Raw genomic sequence first — 17,618 nt, forward strand, 5'->3', positions numbered from 1 at the left:
AGAAGATTTGGTATGCTATATTCAAATCTATGGAATCCATAGTTCTATTCTTTGGGGGCACAGAGTATCATTTTACCACTTCTGGAAAATGGTTATTCCAAATAGCTGCAGTGGCCCACTCTCCCTGCAGTCTCAAAGCTGCTGTCCCAACATAAATTTCCTGCTCTAATTTCAGAGGATAGAAATCAAGGAGCTGCTTAAAGTGTTACCTAGAGCCAAAGCGTAGGCACTGACTTTCAGGGTTTGATGTTTTTAAGACTAGATTTCTCGATATCTGTTTTTTGTGTCTAAGGACATGAAGTTAGTTAGTTTGCTCCAATGAGGCTCCACTAGGAATGGTAGACCCCACAGGACATTCGTCTGGGCCTGGAGGTATCTTCTATTGTCTCAGTTGCGGGCGTGGGGTACCACTGTCACATAGTGCTTGGAGGCCAGGGATGAGGCTGAGTGTCCTACCATTCACAAGACAGCCCCCCACAGCAAGAACTTCTCCAGCCCCAAATGTTGATGGTACTGAGAGCCCCTGATTGCAGCTTGCTTTAGTTTTTTTTTTTTCTATTTCAGCTCCTATGGAAACCCGCTTCACACTCGATTTGCAAAAATTATATCCATATTTAAAATGTGCCATTTCATTCTTGCTAAGTGAAGTGTGTCTTGTTTTCCACTGAAATGATTTCTCAGATTATGGTTTCATCTGTTACTGTCACCCTATTGTCACCTTACACACAAATGTTATCATTTTTTCTTATCTTAAAGATAAGAAGCACTTGGCTCTTACTCCACTGGAACAGGTGTGCTCGCAATAAACAGGCTTTCAAATTTGGGAGTCTGCGTACACTGGGAGGTATCCATTGTGCGTGTATTGTGCAACAGGCACTTACAACACATGCCTTAGGGGCCACTTACGGCTGTTGGAATGCCAACGTGCATACCTCCCGGGTTTATCATGTTAGATTAATGTTGATATTCTTTAAGGAATATTTGTTGAGCCTGCTTTCATGCAGACTCTGGTCTAGGCACAGACTTCTAGTGGCAAACAAGACAGACAAGATCTCTGTCCTCATGAAGTTCATATTCTAGATGGGGAGGCAAATAGTACTCAAATAAACCAGTAGCTCAAGGACAATTCCCATCAGTGATAAGTTGATAAATGCTATGAAGAAACATATATATACCTAGATTGTAATAGGATAGAGAAGGGGTGGTTGGGCAGATGGGGTTTGGTGGGATGGTCAGGGACAACTTCTCTGATCATCCAGGTTGGAACCAGGCAGTTTGGGGCATGGAAGGAGAGAGTCCTACTCAGCAGGCCCTGGGGGCTTATTGACAGCAGGTCAACATCTGTCCCTGCTCCAGGTCCCACTGAGTGTTCTACTCAATGAGACACTAGTGGACACTTGCCCACACCCCCAGGGAATGTCAGAGTTTGAATAGAGTCAGGGGACATTCAGGAGGCACTGGAGGTAGAGAGGGAGCTGATGGGAAAGATCAAAAGCCAAGATACCAGATGGGGGCCGCTGAAACAGAGCATGTGAGACACAGCGCAAGGATGACTGACCTGGGCCGGTGCCCACAGGGAAGGACAGAAGGGCAAATTCAAGCCATATTGAAGGGGTCAAGTCCACCAGTGGGATGTGTGGTTAAAAGGAGGCAGCAGTGATGATTGCAGTTTCTGGCTGGATACAGTACAAATGACGCTTTCATTTAAGACTTTTCTGCAGATTTCCTTGAGGAGATTTGCTGTGCCTTTACCTCCTCAGATTAGAAGACATATATGGGTGCCCTTATGACTTTATTGAAGTGTTCGACGGACGGCAAGTTGCCTCACTCTCCAAGGGCAGATTTTGTGCTGGGGCAGAGCTCACCTTCCTCTCCTCTTCAAACATCATGACTGTGGTGTTCAGAAGTGATGCCATGATCACCAACACAGGGTTTTATGCTCTGTATAATGCCATTCAACAAGATGAAAGGGAGAGTGGTAGGTATCCTAATAATCACCCTGGATGGAAGCTAGATCTAATTTGTGTCCTTTCCCTTTAAGAGAGGAGATGCTTTCTAAATCTGACCTGCAGAGTCCACCATCATTAATGCCATCCTGAGTGACGTCCACTCTAACAGTCCCCAGCCAATCCCTCACCCTGCTCTGCCACTCACTGTCCTTTTCCACCACCAAAACATCCTGGCTAAAGAAACAGGTGGCTGAATCTCATATCTTGCACTGACTGTGTGTGTAGATGAAGGACACAAATGAAGATCTTTCTTTTCCAAAGGAGGGGAGGATGCAGTAGGGCCGATCCTTCTGGAACAAAGCTACCTCAAACTACAAACAATCAGTCCACCTGATTCCAGGTGAATTCAATACAAAACCACCCAGAGCACTTATACAGACCTCTTAGGATGTGGGGAACATTCCCGAGCTCTCAGTGGATTATGCTCAGGGTGACCACGTAACTTATCCTCCAGTCAGGATACTTTTGAGAGTTTAAAAGGGACTCTAAACTAATTAACAGGTATTACTTGCGTAATTTATATTTATATTTATATTTATATTTATATTTATAATTTATATTTATAACGACAGTTATAAACCAGGACTATTCCAGGCAAAGCAGGACATAAGGCCACCTTACTTAGAGTCTCATAGCCTAATACAGAAAAATGAGCCCAGGTGCTGGGCATTCCTTCTCTAACTGCAGAAGGTCCTAGAGTTTTGGAGACAGCACCACAGCTCAGAAGCCTCTGTCTTCCTGTCCCCCAGGTGCATCCCTGAGACTGGTGAATGGCAGTCACAGGTGTGAGGGCCGGGTGGAGGTCTTCTACAATGGCACCTGGGGCACAGTGTGTGATGACAGCTGGGACATAACAGACGCCAGGGTGGTGTGCCAACAGCTTGGCTGTGGTGAGGCCTTGTCAGCCCCAGCTCAGAGCTACTTTGATGGAGGCACTGGCCACATCATGCTGGATGATATGCAGTGCATGGGGAACGAAGCCAGGCTGTGGCAATGCACGCACAATGGATGGTTCTCCCACAACTGCGGGCACCATGAAGATGCCAGCGCCATCTGCTCAGGTGAGCCCCCAGGACACAGCCACCCTCAGAGACAGTCTTGCCCACCTGCAGCTTCTGGGAAGGGAGAAATCAATGCCAGCAATTACTCAGAAAGGAAGCCATGGCTTCAAGCCATCTTTTTAAAGTCAAATTTGTTTAAGAGTTAGTGTCCTTTCTCTTAAATTATTGTGTCTGTAAACTGTTCAAGTTTCCCCCTTAAAAGTTGTGATAATTAGATAGAGGATTTGTGTCATCAGACATCCCAGTCCTGGATAAGCATGCCACGGTGTTGGTGACAGTCCACTGCTCCCTGACTAGGACTAGCAGCTGCTGTCCAGAGTGCTGAACATGTGCCAGGCTCAGTGCCGAATCTAGCTCATTCATATATGCTCACTTCATGTTCACAATCTCTAATAAGAGAGATGATTGCATTCTCATTTTATTGATAAGGTAACAACGGCATTGTCTCGATGACATGCAGGCCCATACTCTGTTAAGTATTGCCCCCAATGTACTGTACGAAAGACTGAGCTTGGCTCTGTTACTAATGCTCCTCCAGCCCTATAACCGACCAAAAGGAAATACATACCAACTATTTTAATTGCTTTCAATTTTCATACTTACAGCAATTAGATGAACCATCATGAAATTGAAAAGCAGAGTGTTCCCCCTCATCCAGTGGGCCCTGACGTAGGCCGCCAATCTTTAAACAACGTCGATGGGTTTTTATACACACTCTCAACTGCCCAGAAAGAATGTGTTTGATCCTTAAACAAAAAAACAAACAAACAAAAATAGTACCTGATTTTCTTTTATCAATTACATGACTATCCTACTTATTCTTTCTTTGGTCTTTGAGTAGGTGTTGATGGCAGTCCAAAAGTGGGACCAACAGGTATTGTTCTTCCATACATTTCAACTGCTCACCAGGCCCCTGAAACATGTGGTCCTGGCCACTCTTGAATCCTGTAATCAGGGCACAGTCGACAGCATAAGCCTTCTGTTGCTAATGAACAAGAGCGACGCATCCCGTTAGTGTTGACAAAATGGCAGGGCTGGGGGCCTGCAGAGGGTGGGGAGAGGGCCGGGGGTAGAGTTCAGGTTCACCAGAAGTGTAGTATCTGGGCCCCAAGGATGCCCTGAGTTGGCACCTGCAGTGAGAGAGAGCTAGCTGCTTGCAGGGATGATCATGCCATAGATGCTGTGGGAACCAAGGAAATGGGAAGCCCAGGTGAGCCCCTAGCGAGTTGTATCAACCTACACCTATCCACACACTTAGTGTGCAGATGTCCCAACTCTTGGGTTGGACAGTCATCTCTGTCCAGTGGGACACAGAGATGGGAAGTCACAGCTTGGAATGTCAATATTTTTTACTATTTTAGAGGCATATTTTGGATAAAAGTCCTTGCTCACAGCATCATTTTTTCTCTGTATATCTTCACAGACTCGACTGGTGACAGTCCTGCTACAGGTATGTCAGCTTTACGTAAACCCTTCACGTGGTTTTTTTTCAATATATGAAGTTTATTGTCGAATTGGTTTCCATACAACACCCAGTGCTCATCCCAAAAGGTGCCCTCCTCAATACCCATCACCCACCCTCCCCTCCCTCCCACCCCCCATCAACCCTCAGTTTGTTCTCAGTTTTTAAGAGTCTCTTATGCTTTGGCTCTCTTCCACTCTAACCTCTTTTTTTTTCCTTCCCCTCCCCCATGGGTTTCTGTTAAGTTTCTCAGGATCCACATAAGAGTGAAACCATATGGTATCTGTCTTTCTCTGTATGGCTTATTTCACTTAGCATCACACTCTCCAGTTCCATCCATGTTGCTGCAAAGGGCCATATTTCATTCTTTCTCATTGCCATGTAGTACTCCATTGTGTATATAAACCACAATTTTTTTTATCCATTCATCAGTTGATGGACATTTAGGCTCTTTCCATAATTTGGCTATTGTCCTTCACATGGTTTTATACTTGCCTTCTTTTCTTTTTTTGTTTTTTATTTTAGACAGAGAGAGAGAGAGAGAGAGCATGAGTGGTGGAGAGGGGCAGAGGGACAGAGAGAGAGAGTCCTAAGCAGGCTCCACACTAAGAGTGGCTTGATCCCACAACCCTGGGATCATGACCTGAACCAAAATTAAATTAAGAGTCGGACACTCAACTGACTGAGCCACCAGATGCCGTTTGCCTTATTTTCTTTGTTTTTTGTTTTTTTTTTTTTTGAGAAATAGAGTGCACATGAGCAGGGGAGGATCAGAGAGAGATGGAGAAAGAGAGAATCCCAAGCAGGCTCTGTGCTATCATCAGTGCAGAGTCCGATGCAGGGCTTGAACTCATGAAATGTGAGACAATGACATGAACTGAAATCAAGAATCGAATGCTCAACCAACTGAGCCACCCAGGCACCTTGTGCCTTATTTTCAATGTTAGTGCTTCCAACAGCTGGATAAATGCTCTCTTCCTTTTACATATGAGAAGCCCCAGCACAGGGGGTCTTTAATTTAAATTCCACACCAAATCCATTTCAGCCATGAAGTGGGTGTTCTGTGTGTTGTTGGTGCTGATTCCATCTGGGATTTGTATATCACATGGGGGATCTTCTAATATGAGCAGTTTTATGACTGGACGGTGATACGTACTGGGGCTTACATTGTCCTTGCATCTTTTCATTAAAACACATGCTCAGACCCATCTGTGCATATGGGTCCAGAAAGCCCTGTCAACCATACGTCACTGTCATTTGTCCTCACGAAGCCCTGTAATCTTGCGGGACACGTATAATGGTCTCATCTCACAAACAACAGCATTGGAAACTCAGAGGAGTTCCCAAAGCCAGCTTTTGCAGTTATTGTCCAAAGCAGCCCTGGAACAGGTGTCCCTCGCTCCTGCTGCCTGTGCCCTCTGACCCCTCTGAAAACACCAGCACAGCTCAGTGCCTCCTTCTGATGGGGTGTCTTTACCGCATCTTGCAGATGAAAACTTCCACTGTGGCGGTTTGCTCACAAATAATTCGGGCTCCATCTCCAGCCCTTGGTATCCTAAAAAATACCCCACAAATGTGGTGTGTGCCTGGGACATACAAGTGGATGCCAGGGCTCATGTCAAGCTCACGTTTGATGTGGTGAAGTGAGTAAATATCTCCCACTTTTACTCTCCTCTTTGCCCTGTCATAGACACTGTTGTGCTGCCCACTACCCCTAACCCCACCAATAAGCAAACAAACAAACATAAATAAAACCCACCTTCCATAGTTAACTCTCAAAAAGTGAGGAAGGCCTGGGAGGCCTGCTCTGTAATATCAAAACTTTGATCAAAACTTTAATTTCTTTAAGCTTATTTATTTTTGATAGAGAGAGTGTGAATTGGGGAAGGGAAGAGAGAGACGGAGACACAGAGTCTGAAGCAGGCTTCAGGCTCTGAGCTGTCAGTGCAGAGCCTGATACAGGGCCCAAACTCATGGGCTGTGAGATCATGACCTGAACCAAAGTTGGATGCTTAACCGACTGAGCCACCCAGGCACCCCAAAACTTTAATTTTTTAAATAAATTTATTTATTTATTTTGAGAGAGAGTGTGAGAGAGAGACAAAAAGAGTGAGTGGGGGAGGGGAGAGAGAGAGAGAGGAGAGAGAGAGAGAGAGAGAGAGAGAGAGAGAGAGAGAGAATCCCAAGCAGGCTCTGCGCTGTCAGCACAGAGCCTGATGCAGGGCTCAATCTCATGAACTGTGAGATCGTGACTTGAGCCAAAACCAAGAGTTGGACACTGAACCGACAAAGCCACCCAAGCACCCCCTTTTAAGATACAAATATTTTAAGGCAGCAATTCTAGTTCCAGAAAATCAGTCTACTGATAAAGTCTTATGCATGGAGGATAATCATGGCAGTGTTCTTATAGGAACACTAGATTGGAAACCATCTAATTGGGCATCAGTAGGGGATCAGTTAAACAGGTTTGGGTCCATCACACACATAGGGGGTATTGCTAGGGAACGGTCTACAAGAAAACCTCGAACAACAGTCCAGTGGCTGCCTTCTGTGCCTAGACTCTATCTGGAAGGGAACAAAAAGAAACTGTTCATTGTAGCTTCTTCTAAGAAGCAGAATGACATCAGAGGGACTAGTCAGGGATTAGAGAAAAATGTACTTTTCACCACATACCTGTCAATAGCAGTTAAGTTCTATTCTTTGTGCTTGTAATCCATATTCGGGAAATGCAATTCAATGGAAACTTTACAAATTAAAAGGATTTTATAAACAGGAAGATACATACTGCCTCTAGCAACAGGGTCCTATTTCCCTCCGATCTGTGCAAAAAGACGTAGGTTTCAGATACCTCTTCCAGAACCTTCCCTTCCTGAACCAATCTGTGCAGCGCTTGGTGGAGGAAAAGCCTCAGCGGATGGAGTCTGAGTGATATCGTACCTTCATAGGATGGAAAACTTCTTTGGATGTCCGTACGACTTCATTGAAATCTTTGATGGCCCACAGAGCGAATCTTTTTCTCTGGGAAGATTCTGTTCTGGTACAACCCCAGTATTCACCTCCTCCTCAAACCACTTGACGGTAGTCTTCCACAGCGACGCTATCATCACCAACATGGGCTTTTTTGCATCCTATGAGTCTCTTGTGCAAGACGAGAACAATACCGGTAGGTCCTTTGGTCATTTTGGCCCCTGTGCTGCCTGGTAATGAAGATGAGGGTGGGTGACCGAATCTGACTGGGCACCAGGGACTGGAAAAGGTCCCCACGCTCCTTTGTTTACCCCCAAGATCTGACAGGGGTGGGGGGTGTGGTTGAACACCCAACACCTCGTGGAACCACACGTCCACACACACACCTTCCGATATTAGAGCACATCGCACGTGCTGAGGAGGGGTCTTGTCTGACGTTGTCTCCAAGCCCGTTTCGTTCAAAACAGGTGTAGTCCCTTAAAGCTGTGTCAAGATGTGGTTCCCCAAGAGCAGCCACAACTAGTGTCAGCATGCCTGGCACTGCCCACCTCACACGGGGCTTCTGGGGGCCTCCTTTGGCCTCTGTCATATAGACAGTCCTGTCTGGGGAAAAAGCTTTGAAACACACCCCTCAAAAACTCACATTGATGTGAGAGTACTCTTTGCGGCCCCCTTGAGCCCTTGGTGGCTCCCTCCCCACGTCTGAGAGGAGAGCCCTCAAAAGTGGGTCGACTCACAGGAAATTCCTGGGACCTTCCTTGAGGGCAGGGGCAATGGGGGAGCACCCAGAGCATGACCCAGGCGTGTCCGCGGTCCCCAGATGTGGCCCTCAGGCTGGCCGGAGGCAGCCACCGGTGCGAGGGCCGCGTGGAGCTGCACTACAACGGCACCTGGGGGACCGTGTGTGACGACAGCTGGGACCCACGTGACGCGCAGGTGGTGTGCAGGCAGCTGGCCTGTGGCAGGGCGGTGTCGGCCCCCGGCAGGGCGCATTTCCACCAAGGCGTGGGCCCCATTGCTCTGGACGACGTGGAGTGCGTGGGGACGGAAGCCAGGCTGTGGCAGTGCCTGCACAGCGGCTGGTTCTCCCACAACTGCGGCCACCACGAGGATGCCGGCGTCATCTGCTCAGGTGGGCCTGATGCTGACACAAGCGGGTGGGCGAAATGACATTCCCAACTGTACTCAGAGCAGGAGGGGGTCCTGATGTCACTGTTTCCCAAGCTTCCGCCACTAGGATGCCTCTGCGTGGCTTCTGCCCACCTCCCACACGCACCACACCTTCCTTAACACTTTTCCTTCACGCGGACTCCTCTTCTTTTACTTAGACGAATTCATTTTACGAGGAATTCCTATATCCCCACCATACACGGACAGCCAGGATCAGCCGCCATAAATAGACAATACATACAAACAGACACAGCGGCAACATAGCAATACAAAAATGTTTACAAATTAAAATAAACAATGAACTATCAGGGCGCCTGGGTAGCTCAGTCGGTTAAGCGTCTGACTCCTGGTTTCAGCTCAGGTCATGATCTCAAGGTTCGTGAGATCGAGCCCTGCATTGGGCTTTGCGCCGACAGAGCTCTCTCTCTCTCTCTCTCTCTCTCTCTCTCTCTCTGCCCCTCCCCCACCTCAAAAAAATAAACAAAGAAACTTAGAAAAAAATAAAATAAACGATGAACTATCTATTCTGATCAATGCATGCCCACGCATATCTGAAAATGTCTTTAATCAGAATGGAATTCAATGTAGATTTTTAGATTATAATGTTATATAAATATGCGACTCTTAAAATAGAAGATGCATCACCTCAAATTATCTCGCATCCCATCAGTGATGAATCATACCTCTGGGAAGCATCTCTTTGGTTCATCTCCCTTGTTACCCAGGTGACACAGAGATGACTTCTAAAGTCACAGAGCTGGGAAGCTGGGACCCCAGGTCCCAGCCCAGGGCTCTTATTCCTCAGTTTTATCCCAATTGAGTTTCTGCAAATAAATTCAGTACTTGGAGTCAGAAGCCCCAGTCTATCTCTGCATCCTTCTGGATTTGGCTGGGAAGAGGCAAAGTGGCTTACCAGCTAGACCTGGCCGAAATGACGGGAGGATGAAGGAAAAAGCAAGGGTGGCAATACTAGAAGGTTTTGAGAGGAGAAGGGAGAGGTCAAGGGGCAGAATCAGTGCTGAAGCAAAACATGACCGGAAGCCACATGCTGACTGTGACATCCAAGGACAGGGCTGGGGCTTCAAGAGCAGGGAGGTGTGGAACCAGGACCCCTGGCAGAGCTACTCAAGGTGGGTCAGAGGTGAAGGGGAAATGTCACATAATGGCTGCTCAGAGGTCTCCACCCTGGCCCTCGGCTCCCTCCAGGTGCTCAAGCGGCCAGTGCACATCCTTGAGACAAATGTAGTCCCACACTTTGCAAACTGACATTTGCTCTGGGAGGCAAGACCCACACACCCAGGAAGAATCACAAAACCAAAGCAAATGGCAAGCTAGGCATTCCGCATAAGGCAACCATCACTGGGGGCAGAGTTTAAAAACAAATTAAAGACATTGTGATGTCCCGTAGCTGGACAGAAATGAGCCCAGTGACCCAGGACATCTGCTGGTTGTTACCATGGCAACTCAGGGCTCACATGCCCAGATTGGGTGCCGTTTCTCCCTAGAGCCAGACATGGACCTTTCTGTTCCAAATAAGCAGATCAACCTCTTGGGTTTGAGAAAAATGAGTTTGATTTATGTCTCTCACAGCCTCTCTGCCTTACTCAACACCATCAGCTGCTGGGAGTTACCCAACTTCAGGTAATTTCAATTGTTCTTTTTTTTTAATTTGAGAGAAAGAGAGAGCATGAACAGAGGAGGGGCAGAGGGAGAGAGAGAGAGAGAGAGAGAGAAAGAGAGATTCACAAGCAGGCTCCACACTCAGCCTGGAGCCAGATGCGAGGCTCAATCCCACAACCCTGAGATCATGACTGAGCCACCTAGGCACCCCTTCAATTATATTGATTGATTAACTGTAACTTGTCTTGGCAAAGTCACCCTGGGCAGTAGGGCTGTGGATAGATCCAAATGTCCTGGATCTGTCACCCTGGGCAGTAGGGCTGTGGATAGATCCAAATGTCCTGGATCTATCACCCTGGCTTCATCATTCATGAGCTGTGGGATCTTGAACAAATCTCTGAACCACCCCCCCCCCCCCGCCCCATGCCTCAGTGTCCTCCTCTAGACAAGGATAAGGAGGAGGATAATAATATTTGCCTCCTAAAGCCATTCTGGAACTCAGTGCTCTCTCTGTGTAGAGCAGGTGGAGCAGTGCTTGCCATGTGGGGCGCACTATTCAGATGCCAGCCAGCTCCTTCCAAGCACTGCAGGGGTTTAGCTCTGTCTATACTGCTCTCTACATTTCTCCCTGACAGAGTTGTAAAGAATGAAGGAGCTAAGGGGCACCCAGGTGGCTCATTTGTTGAGCGTCCAACTTCAGCTCGAGTCATGATCTCACAGTTCATGGGTTCAAGCCCTGCATCAGGCTCTGTACTCATAGCTCAGAGCCTGGAGCCTGCTTCAGATTCTGTGCCTCCCTCTCTCTCTCTCTCTCTCTCTCTCTGCCCCTCCTCCACTCTCTTTCTCTCTCTCTCAAAAATGAATAAAAACATTAAAAAATTTAAAAATAAAAAGAATGAAGGGGCTGAAAGCATCACTTGGTCTTTCCCTGACTCGGACCGGCTCAACAGTTGACCAGCTCACATTTTAAATTAGGTCAGCTGCTTGTCTGCGGCACAATCTTTAAGAGTAAAATGCAATATGCAGAGGGGTTAGGAAAAAGAAGTGACCCCAAACCTCAAAGAAAGCACCAGGGTAGGTTATACTGGACAGCAGTGATGCCCAAAGAATGCTTTCTTTAAAACATACCTGCCACGCTCTGATTTTCTTGAGTGTGCTTTAGCTGCTTGTCTTCCTGGTGCACGTGGCAGCAGGGTGATGGAAGACTCCCCCAAAGAGCAATGACCTGAGAAGGGAATCCATCTAGAATAGAAACTGTAGATAATCCACAAGGCTGAGGGCCCACCGACAGTTAACTGAGAGTTAAACGTGCTTGTCACCTAAGATGTTGTATCCTGTTGTGTTTCTCTCTGTCCTTAGCATCTTTCCCAAAGCTGGCAGAAGTGCCCACGTCAGCAGGTAAGCTGTTCCTCTCTCCTCCATGGCCTTCCCTCATTCCAGTTTTAGCTCAGAATTACCCCAGTGTTACTACCGTGGGAGAAAGTGTCCCCACTGGAAACACTGCTCCTCAGCCTCAGGTGGTTGCCCGAGGGCTGAGAGTGGCCCACTGACCTCAAATCTCCCCCAACCCCACCTTGAGCTGTCTTTGGCTGTGTCCCCATGAACTATTCTTGGCTGTGTCCTGAGCACATCCCATCTCTGCTCCCTTCTGTGATGCTGTCCTCTGAACACGAAGGGCGGTCTGGAATAACTGCCCTATGAGCTCCCAGGAGCATCTATGCACATGTGACAGCACCTGATCCCGAACCAACATAGATGGAGCCCTGTGATCATCACTTGATCGGTGTGTGTGCAAGGGCAGGCAGAGAACATTGTGTGTGTGCATGCACACACACACGCACACGCACACACACCAATTGGTGTGTGCATGTTAGCATCTCATGAAAAAACCCAGCAAACCCTGTGAGTGCCAGAAGCCAAGACTTCAGGACACACACTGAAGAGAAGAAATGGCTCCATGATGAGGCGGGTCTCTGGGCCAGCGGGCTAAGGAGCAAAACCATTTCCCAACCAGCTGTCACCTCAGAAAACACAGGAGGTAATACTCAAGGCAAAAATTAAATGAGTGAAGCAGAGTGAAAGGGGGAGTAAATCTATCGCCATCCATCACCCGTGCACAATTTCCAAGAGCTGCTGGCTCTTCTGTGGCCTTTCGGATGAGCCTTGATGGAAGTCATTGCTTGAAATTGTCCCCCAAGGTTTGGGTCTGCGGCTGGTGAATGGGTCAAGCAGGTGCGAAGGCCGAGTGGAAGTCCACCACGCGGACACCTGGGGCACGGTGTGTGATGACAGCTGGTCCATAGAGGATGCCCACGTGGTCTGCAGACAGCTTGGCTGTGGCCCGGCTGTGTCCGCCCTCTCTGGGGCCAGTTTCAGCCCCGGGTCAGGCAGCATCCTCCTGGATGACGTCAAGTGCACAGGAAGTGAGTCCTCACTGGGGCAGTGCCCTCTCAGCGGCTGGCTCACACACAACTGTGGGCACCACCAGGACGCCGGTGTCATCTGCTCAGATGAGCGCAGGTCCCTTCTGGGCCAGTCATGGAGCTGCCAGGCCAAGCTTGAAGTTAGCAGATGGAGTCTAGAAATGTTCCCACGCTTTAAACCTTCCCCACGTCTGGGACAGATTTCTGTTCGAACTCTGAAAAAGTTGCGAGCTCTTTAATGTACGGGAGGGCCCCCTTCCACTGCAGTGACCGTCAAGGTTAATCCATTGGACAATACAGAAAGCAAAGGCGCTTGTCTCATAAAAATTGTCGGGAGGATTACACAAGGCATTCAACACCTACTCAGGCATATGGCACTCTATAGATGCGCAGAATGTTAACTCTATTGCTGGTGGTGGCATTTTCGTTATGAAGGCAAATTCTTTCAGAATGACTACCCCAGAGTTTTTGGCCTGGTGACACAATCCACACCTGGCTGTAAAAACCCAGAGGGGACAGCCCTAGATGCATAAGAACAACTGTTTACACAGGCTTGTTGAGTGACGTGTAAACTGAGACAGTGACCTTCGAACCACTCCACTGCCCTGGTTTCTGTTATGAAACCACCCCTGCGTCTCCTTTGTCTTTGTAGATTCTACAGCTGCTGGACATACAGGCATCTGAGCGTTCACATCCATCTTATTTGCTATTTGGTGACAAGCCATCTAGTGCAGGGTCCCCATGCTGGGTCTCTCTCACCAACCTTAGCTTGCCTTGACAGTGGCTCTGAGCTCCAGACCCTCCCCAGAAGGCAAAGTCCCAGAACTGTTTTCCATCCCCCTGGGGCCCTACTCTGCACCCAGAGGAGAAGCCATTCTGGGTGTTAACAGGCTTGATGCCCTCCTTCCTGTACATGAGGTCTGCATTTCAGCAGGACGGAGACACCGGTTCCTTGACCCAAAGCTCTGTGGTTCTGAGAAGGTGCTGGGCCTGTGGGGCCACGCCTTCACAATCCCGACATCCACGTTATTTCTCTTATTTTCTTACACTTAACCAGAATAATACATACACCTGTATCACCTGTATGAGTTACCATCACATTTTAAATGCCAACTACCTAGGGGCACCTGGTTGGCGCAGTTGGTTAAGCCTCCAACTTTGGCTCAGGTCATGATCACACAATTCATGAGTTCGAGCCCTATGTCGGGCTCTGCTGGAGCCTGCTTCAGACTCTGTGGCTCCCTCTGTCTGCCCCTCCCCCGCTTGCGCTCGAGTGCATGTGCGCGCACTCTCTCTCTCTCTCTCTGTCTCTCAAAAATACGTAAACATTAAAAAAAAATGCTAACTATCTGATCAGAGATTGGATGGGGTTGTTTAAAGGCAAGCTCACGCATGTGATATAGACGGTACTGAGGAGATTATGAAATTGCATTGTTGGCTTAGAAGATACTTACGATGACTATTTTCTTTTTCACATGTACAGTTGCTGCAACTCCTGGGGAACAGCCACATGTTTTCCAACCAATAGGTATTTTTTCCGTCCTTACATTTTGCGACTTCTTTTCTTAGGCTGGCATTTGTGGCCCACAGAAATGTAGCCAACATGATTTTCATGGCCCCGGTGCCGTACGGAATAAAAGCTGTGCTCATCAGAGACAAGCTGGTGGTATGGTGGGTTCTCCCCACGTGGGGACCTTTTCAAGCCGAGCCAGTCACCCACCCACCCTCAGTGGCATCACTGAAAGGCCCATAGGAAGGTCCTGAGCCACACAGTGCTCTTGTGGGCCCTTCTCTTGGGGGACCCCATGAACCAGCCCCATCTCTGGGGCTCAGAATCTGAGAACCAGGCTCATCTGCTTTTGGTTTGGGGGTAAGTTTCACTCAGTGAGTATCTGACCTTCTTGTAGGAGCGACGCCCCTCTTCTGCTGCGCAATTTTCCAGCCCCAACCTTCTCCATCATCCTCCGATAAACACTTCATCCTTTTTAAAATTCAAGTAAAGTGAAATTAATTTTGTTCTGAACATTCCAAACATTCTTTAAGAGACCTGGGTAAAAAATGTGAAGTCTGAACCCCAAGCATCCAGCTGAACTGTTTTGAATTTTTAGAGAAACCACATGACAAACGACACCCAAAAGAGAATAAAAGCAGACAGTTGGGGTGTTTTTTTTTTTAATTTTTAAAAATATTTTTATTTATTTTTGAGAGAGGGAGAAAGAGACAGAGCACGAGCAGGGGAGGGACAGAGAGACAGGGAGACACAATCTGAAGCAGGCTCCAGGCTCCGAGTTGTCAGCACGGAGCCCGACACGGGGCTCGAAATCGTGGACCACGAGATCATGACTGGAGCTGAAGTCAGACGTTTAACTGACTGAGCCACCCAGGCGCCCCAAGACAGTTGTTTTTAAGTGGTCATCTGCAAAGCCACCATGTGGCCCATATTTCCATAAGGAATGGCCCACTGACAGCAAAACACTATGGAGTTTGTGCTGAATCTCAGAAACAAGAAGCCATCACATGGTCTCCTCTGCATATATGATTTGCTTTCCCGGGGGACACAGACTACAGACGGGGCTAGAATTCTCCAACTGGAAATGCTGTCTCGTTTGAGAGTCCGGGGAACCTTTTCAAGCCTCTCTGACCTTTGGTTCCTGCAGATCTGCCGGTGGTGAGGCTGGCGGCGGGGAGCAGCAGGTGCGAGGGCCGCGTGGAGATCCTCTACAACGGCACCTGGGGGACCGTGTGCGACGACCTCTGGGACCTTTCGGCCGCACAGGTGGTGTGCCGGCAGCTGGGCTGCGGAATGGCACTGGCAGCCCCAAGGAGCAGTCTGTTTGGCGATGGCTCGGGCCCCATCTTCCTGGACGATGTGCGCTGCACGGGCGATGAGACCAGCCTGGGGCAGTGCATCCATCGTGGCCTGTCGGTCCATAACTGCGGTCACCACGAGGATGCCGGAGCCGTCTGCTCAGGTACCTGAACTCCCCCTAGACTGGGTTCCCTCCTCTGCCAGGCAGGCCGACCCTAAAGGCTTGGGGTTCCAGGTCATGGAAACGGCTTGTCCCGGTTTGCCTGGAATTTTCCCATTTGGAGCACAGAGAGACCCATGTCTCAGCAACCCCCTCAGATTCCGCTAACCCAGGATGGTGGTCACACTTGTCTGAAGTGTACCTGATATCACAGCCCACTCCCCTGGCCCTAAGAAGAAGGGAGATCCTATGAGCAAAAAACAAACAAGCAAACAAACAAAAAACATGCCTGTAAAGCAGGAAGTTATACCCCTGCTCAGGATGGTTTTTCATTGTCAGGAATGATTTTTCGATGTGCATCAACATCATAAATTTCTCATGAAGGTATTTCTCAGAAAGAGCTAGATGGGAAACCTCTCCTGAGCTGCTGATGGCCCAGCTCGCGATTTTCTTGCTATTAGGGACAATTTTATGCAACCATTCAAAAAAGCTGATTGAATGTTGAAAAACCCTGCTTTGTTACCTTTTGTTACTAAATAATGCACGCAACAAACATCTGTGACCCACCTCCCCAACCCCTCCACCCCCCACACTCCCCCCCTCCCCCCCACCATCACGGCCCAGAGCTACTCCCGTCTCACAGTTCGGGGAGGGGAAACAAGGTTCCCAAATGGGGGAAGATACAGACAAGGTGGGAATATTTCTATCCCACCTTGTTGTTGGGTAGTTTGGGGTTTTTTGTTTTTTAATTTTTTCAATGTTTTTTTAAATTTTTGAGTGAGAGAGTGCAAGCGGGGGAGGGGCAGAGAGCGAGGGGGACAGAAGATCCAGCTGTCAGCGCAGAGCCTGATGCAGGGCTCCAACTCACCAACTGTGCAATCATGACCTGAGCTGAAGTCAGATGCTTAACAGACTGAGCCACCCAGGCGCCCCTGTTGGGTAGTTTTGTTCTGTTTTGTTCCATTTCATCTGTAGAGTGAGCATTTGGTGCTACAAAGAAGTCTTGGCATCCCTCGATGAGAACTCTGAATTAAAATGTCATGAGAGGCTCATCTGTCCTATTTTGTAGTCTCAGCTCCGAGTGGCTCTGGATGGCTCCCCCTGGAAAAGCTCAGATAGATGCTTCCAATTAGCCTCCGTAAGCCTCGGTCTCACCGGCTGAGGGAAAGGAGGTCTCAGAAGCGCAGTTGCCTTTGCCAGGATTTCCCGAACCGGCACACGGGGACAGATGTGGGTTCACGTGCCCATCGGCTGGTGTGTCCACGAGCGTTTCTGCAAGTGCGCACCTGCTGACATGAATGCCTTGTGCTTTCTCTTTCAGCTGCCGAAGCTGCCCCAGAATCAGCGGAAACAGCTCCTGCAGTTGGTAATCCTTTGACTGCTTCCTTCACCCCTTCCTAGCTATTGAGTCTTTCTAGCAGATTCCCTGAGGTTACAGCTGGGCATGTCAGGGCTGGGGTGGATTCGGCCCTGCCATGGAGGGAGATGTGGCATGCAGGGCCCGCCACTTGTCTAGTCTCTGCTTCTACAATCTGTCTAGCTGTTGGGGCGCCTGGGTGGCTCAGCTGGTTAAGCGTCCAACTTCGGCTCGGTTCATGATCTCGCAGTTCGTGGGTTCGAGCCCCACGTCGGGCTCCGTGCTGACAGCTCAGAGCCCGGAGCCTGCTTTGGATTCTGTGTCTCCCTCTCTCTCTCGGTGCCCCCCACCTCTTGCATGCACTCTCTCTCTCTCAAATAGAAATAAGCATTAAAAAAAATTTTTAAATAAAATCTGCGAATCTGGGCCAGTGTGCAAGTTTGGCTCAACGAAAATAATGAGAAGTTGAGTCTGACCTATTTCAATGCTGTTGCTTAGCAATTTAATGACTCCATTCTGAAATAGATATCTGTCCTTATCTTTGCAATTATATTTCAAATGCAAAGATGGAAATGAGGGA

At 48.5% G+C, this 17,618-nt stretch overlaps 2 protein-coding genes across 2 annotated transcripts in view; both read left to right on the plus strand.

The window, feature by feature from the left end:
• Positions 1-1,766: 1,766 nt before the first annotated feature.
• On the plus strand, positions 1,767-3,216 carry LOC128312584 (putative DMBT1-like protein). The gene is made up of 2 exons (XM_053207122.1): positions 1,767-1,978; positions 2,759-3,216. Exons 1-2 carry the CDS (start codon positions 1,888-1,890, stop codon positions 3,214-3,216), a joined length of 549 nt encoding a protein of 182 aa, XP_053063097.1. The 5' UTR covers positions 1,767-1,887.
• Positions 3,217-4,113: 897 nt separating this feature from the next.
• Positions 4,114-17,618, plus strand: part of LOC106969406 (deleted in malignant brain tumors 1 protein-like) — a 28,669-nt gene continuing 15,164 nt past the window's right edge. The window contains exons 1-9 of the mRNA XM_053207123.1: positions 4,114-4,520; positions 6,022-6,175; positions 7,478-7,695; positions 8,320-8,631; positions 11,649-11,687; positions 12,488-12,809; positions 14,282-14,383; positions 15,356-15,684; positions 16,851-17,047. Of these exons, the coding sequence (XP_053063098.1) occupies positions 4,268-4,520; positions 6,022-6,175; positions 7,478-7,695; positions 8,320-8,631; positions 11,649-11,687; positions 12,488-12,809; positions 14,282-14,383; positions 15,356-15,684; positions 16,851-17,047 (1,926 nt within the window). The 5' untranslated portion in view covers positions 4,114-4,267. The remainder of the gene's footprint in view (positions 4,521-6,021; positions 6,176-7,477; positions 7,696-8,319; positions 8,632-11,648; positions 11,688-12,487; positions 12,810-14,281; positions 14,384-15,355; positions 15,685-16,850; positions 17,048-17,618) is intronic.

Source organism: Acinonyx jubatus, chromosome D2, assembly GCF_027475565.1.
Source record: "Acinonyx jubatus isolate Ajub_Pintada_27869175 chromosome D2, VMU_Ajub_asm_v1.0, whole genome shotgun sequence".
NCBI lineage: Eukaryota > Metazoa > Chordata > Mammalia > Carnivora > Felidae > Acinonyx > Acinonyx jubatus.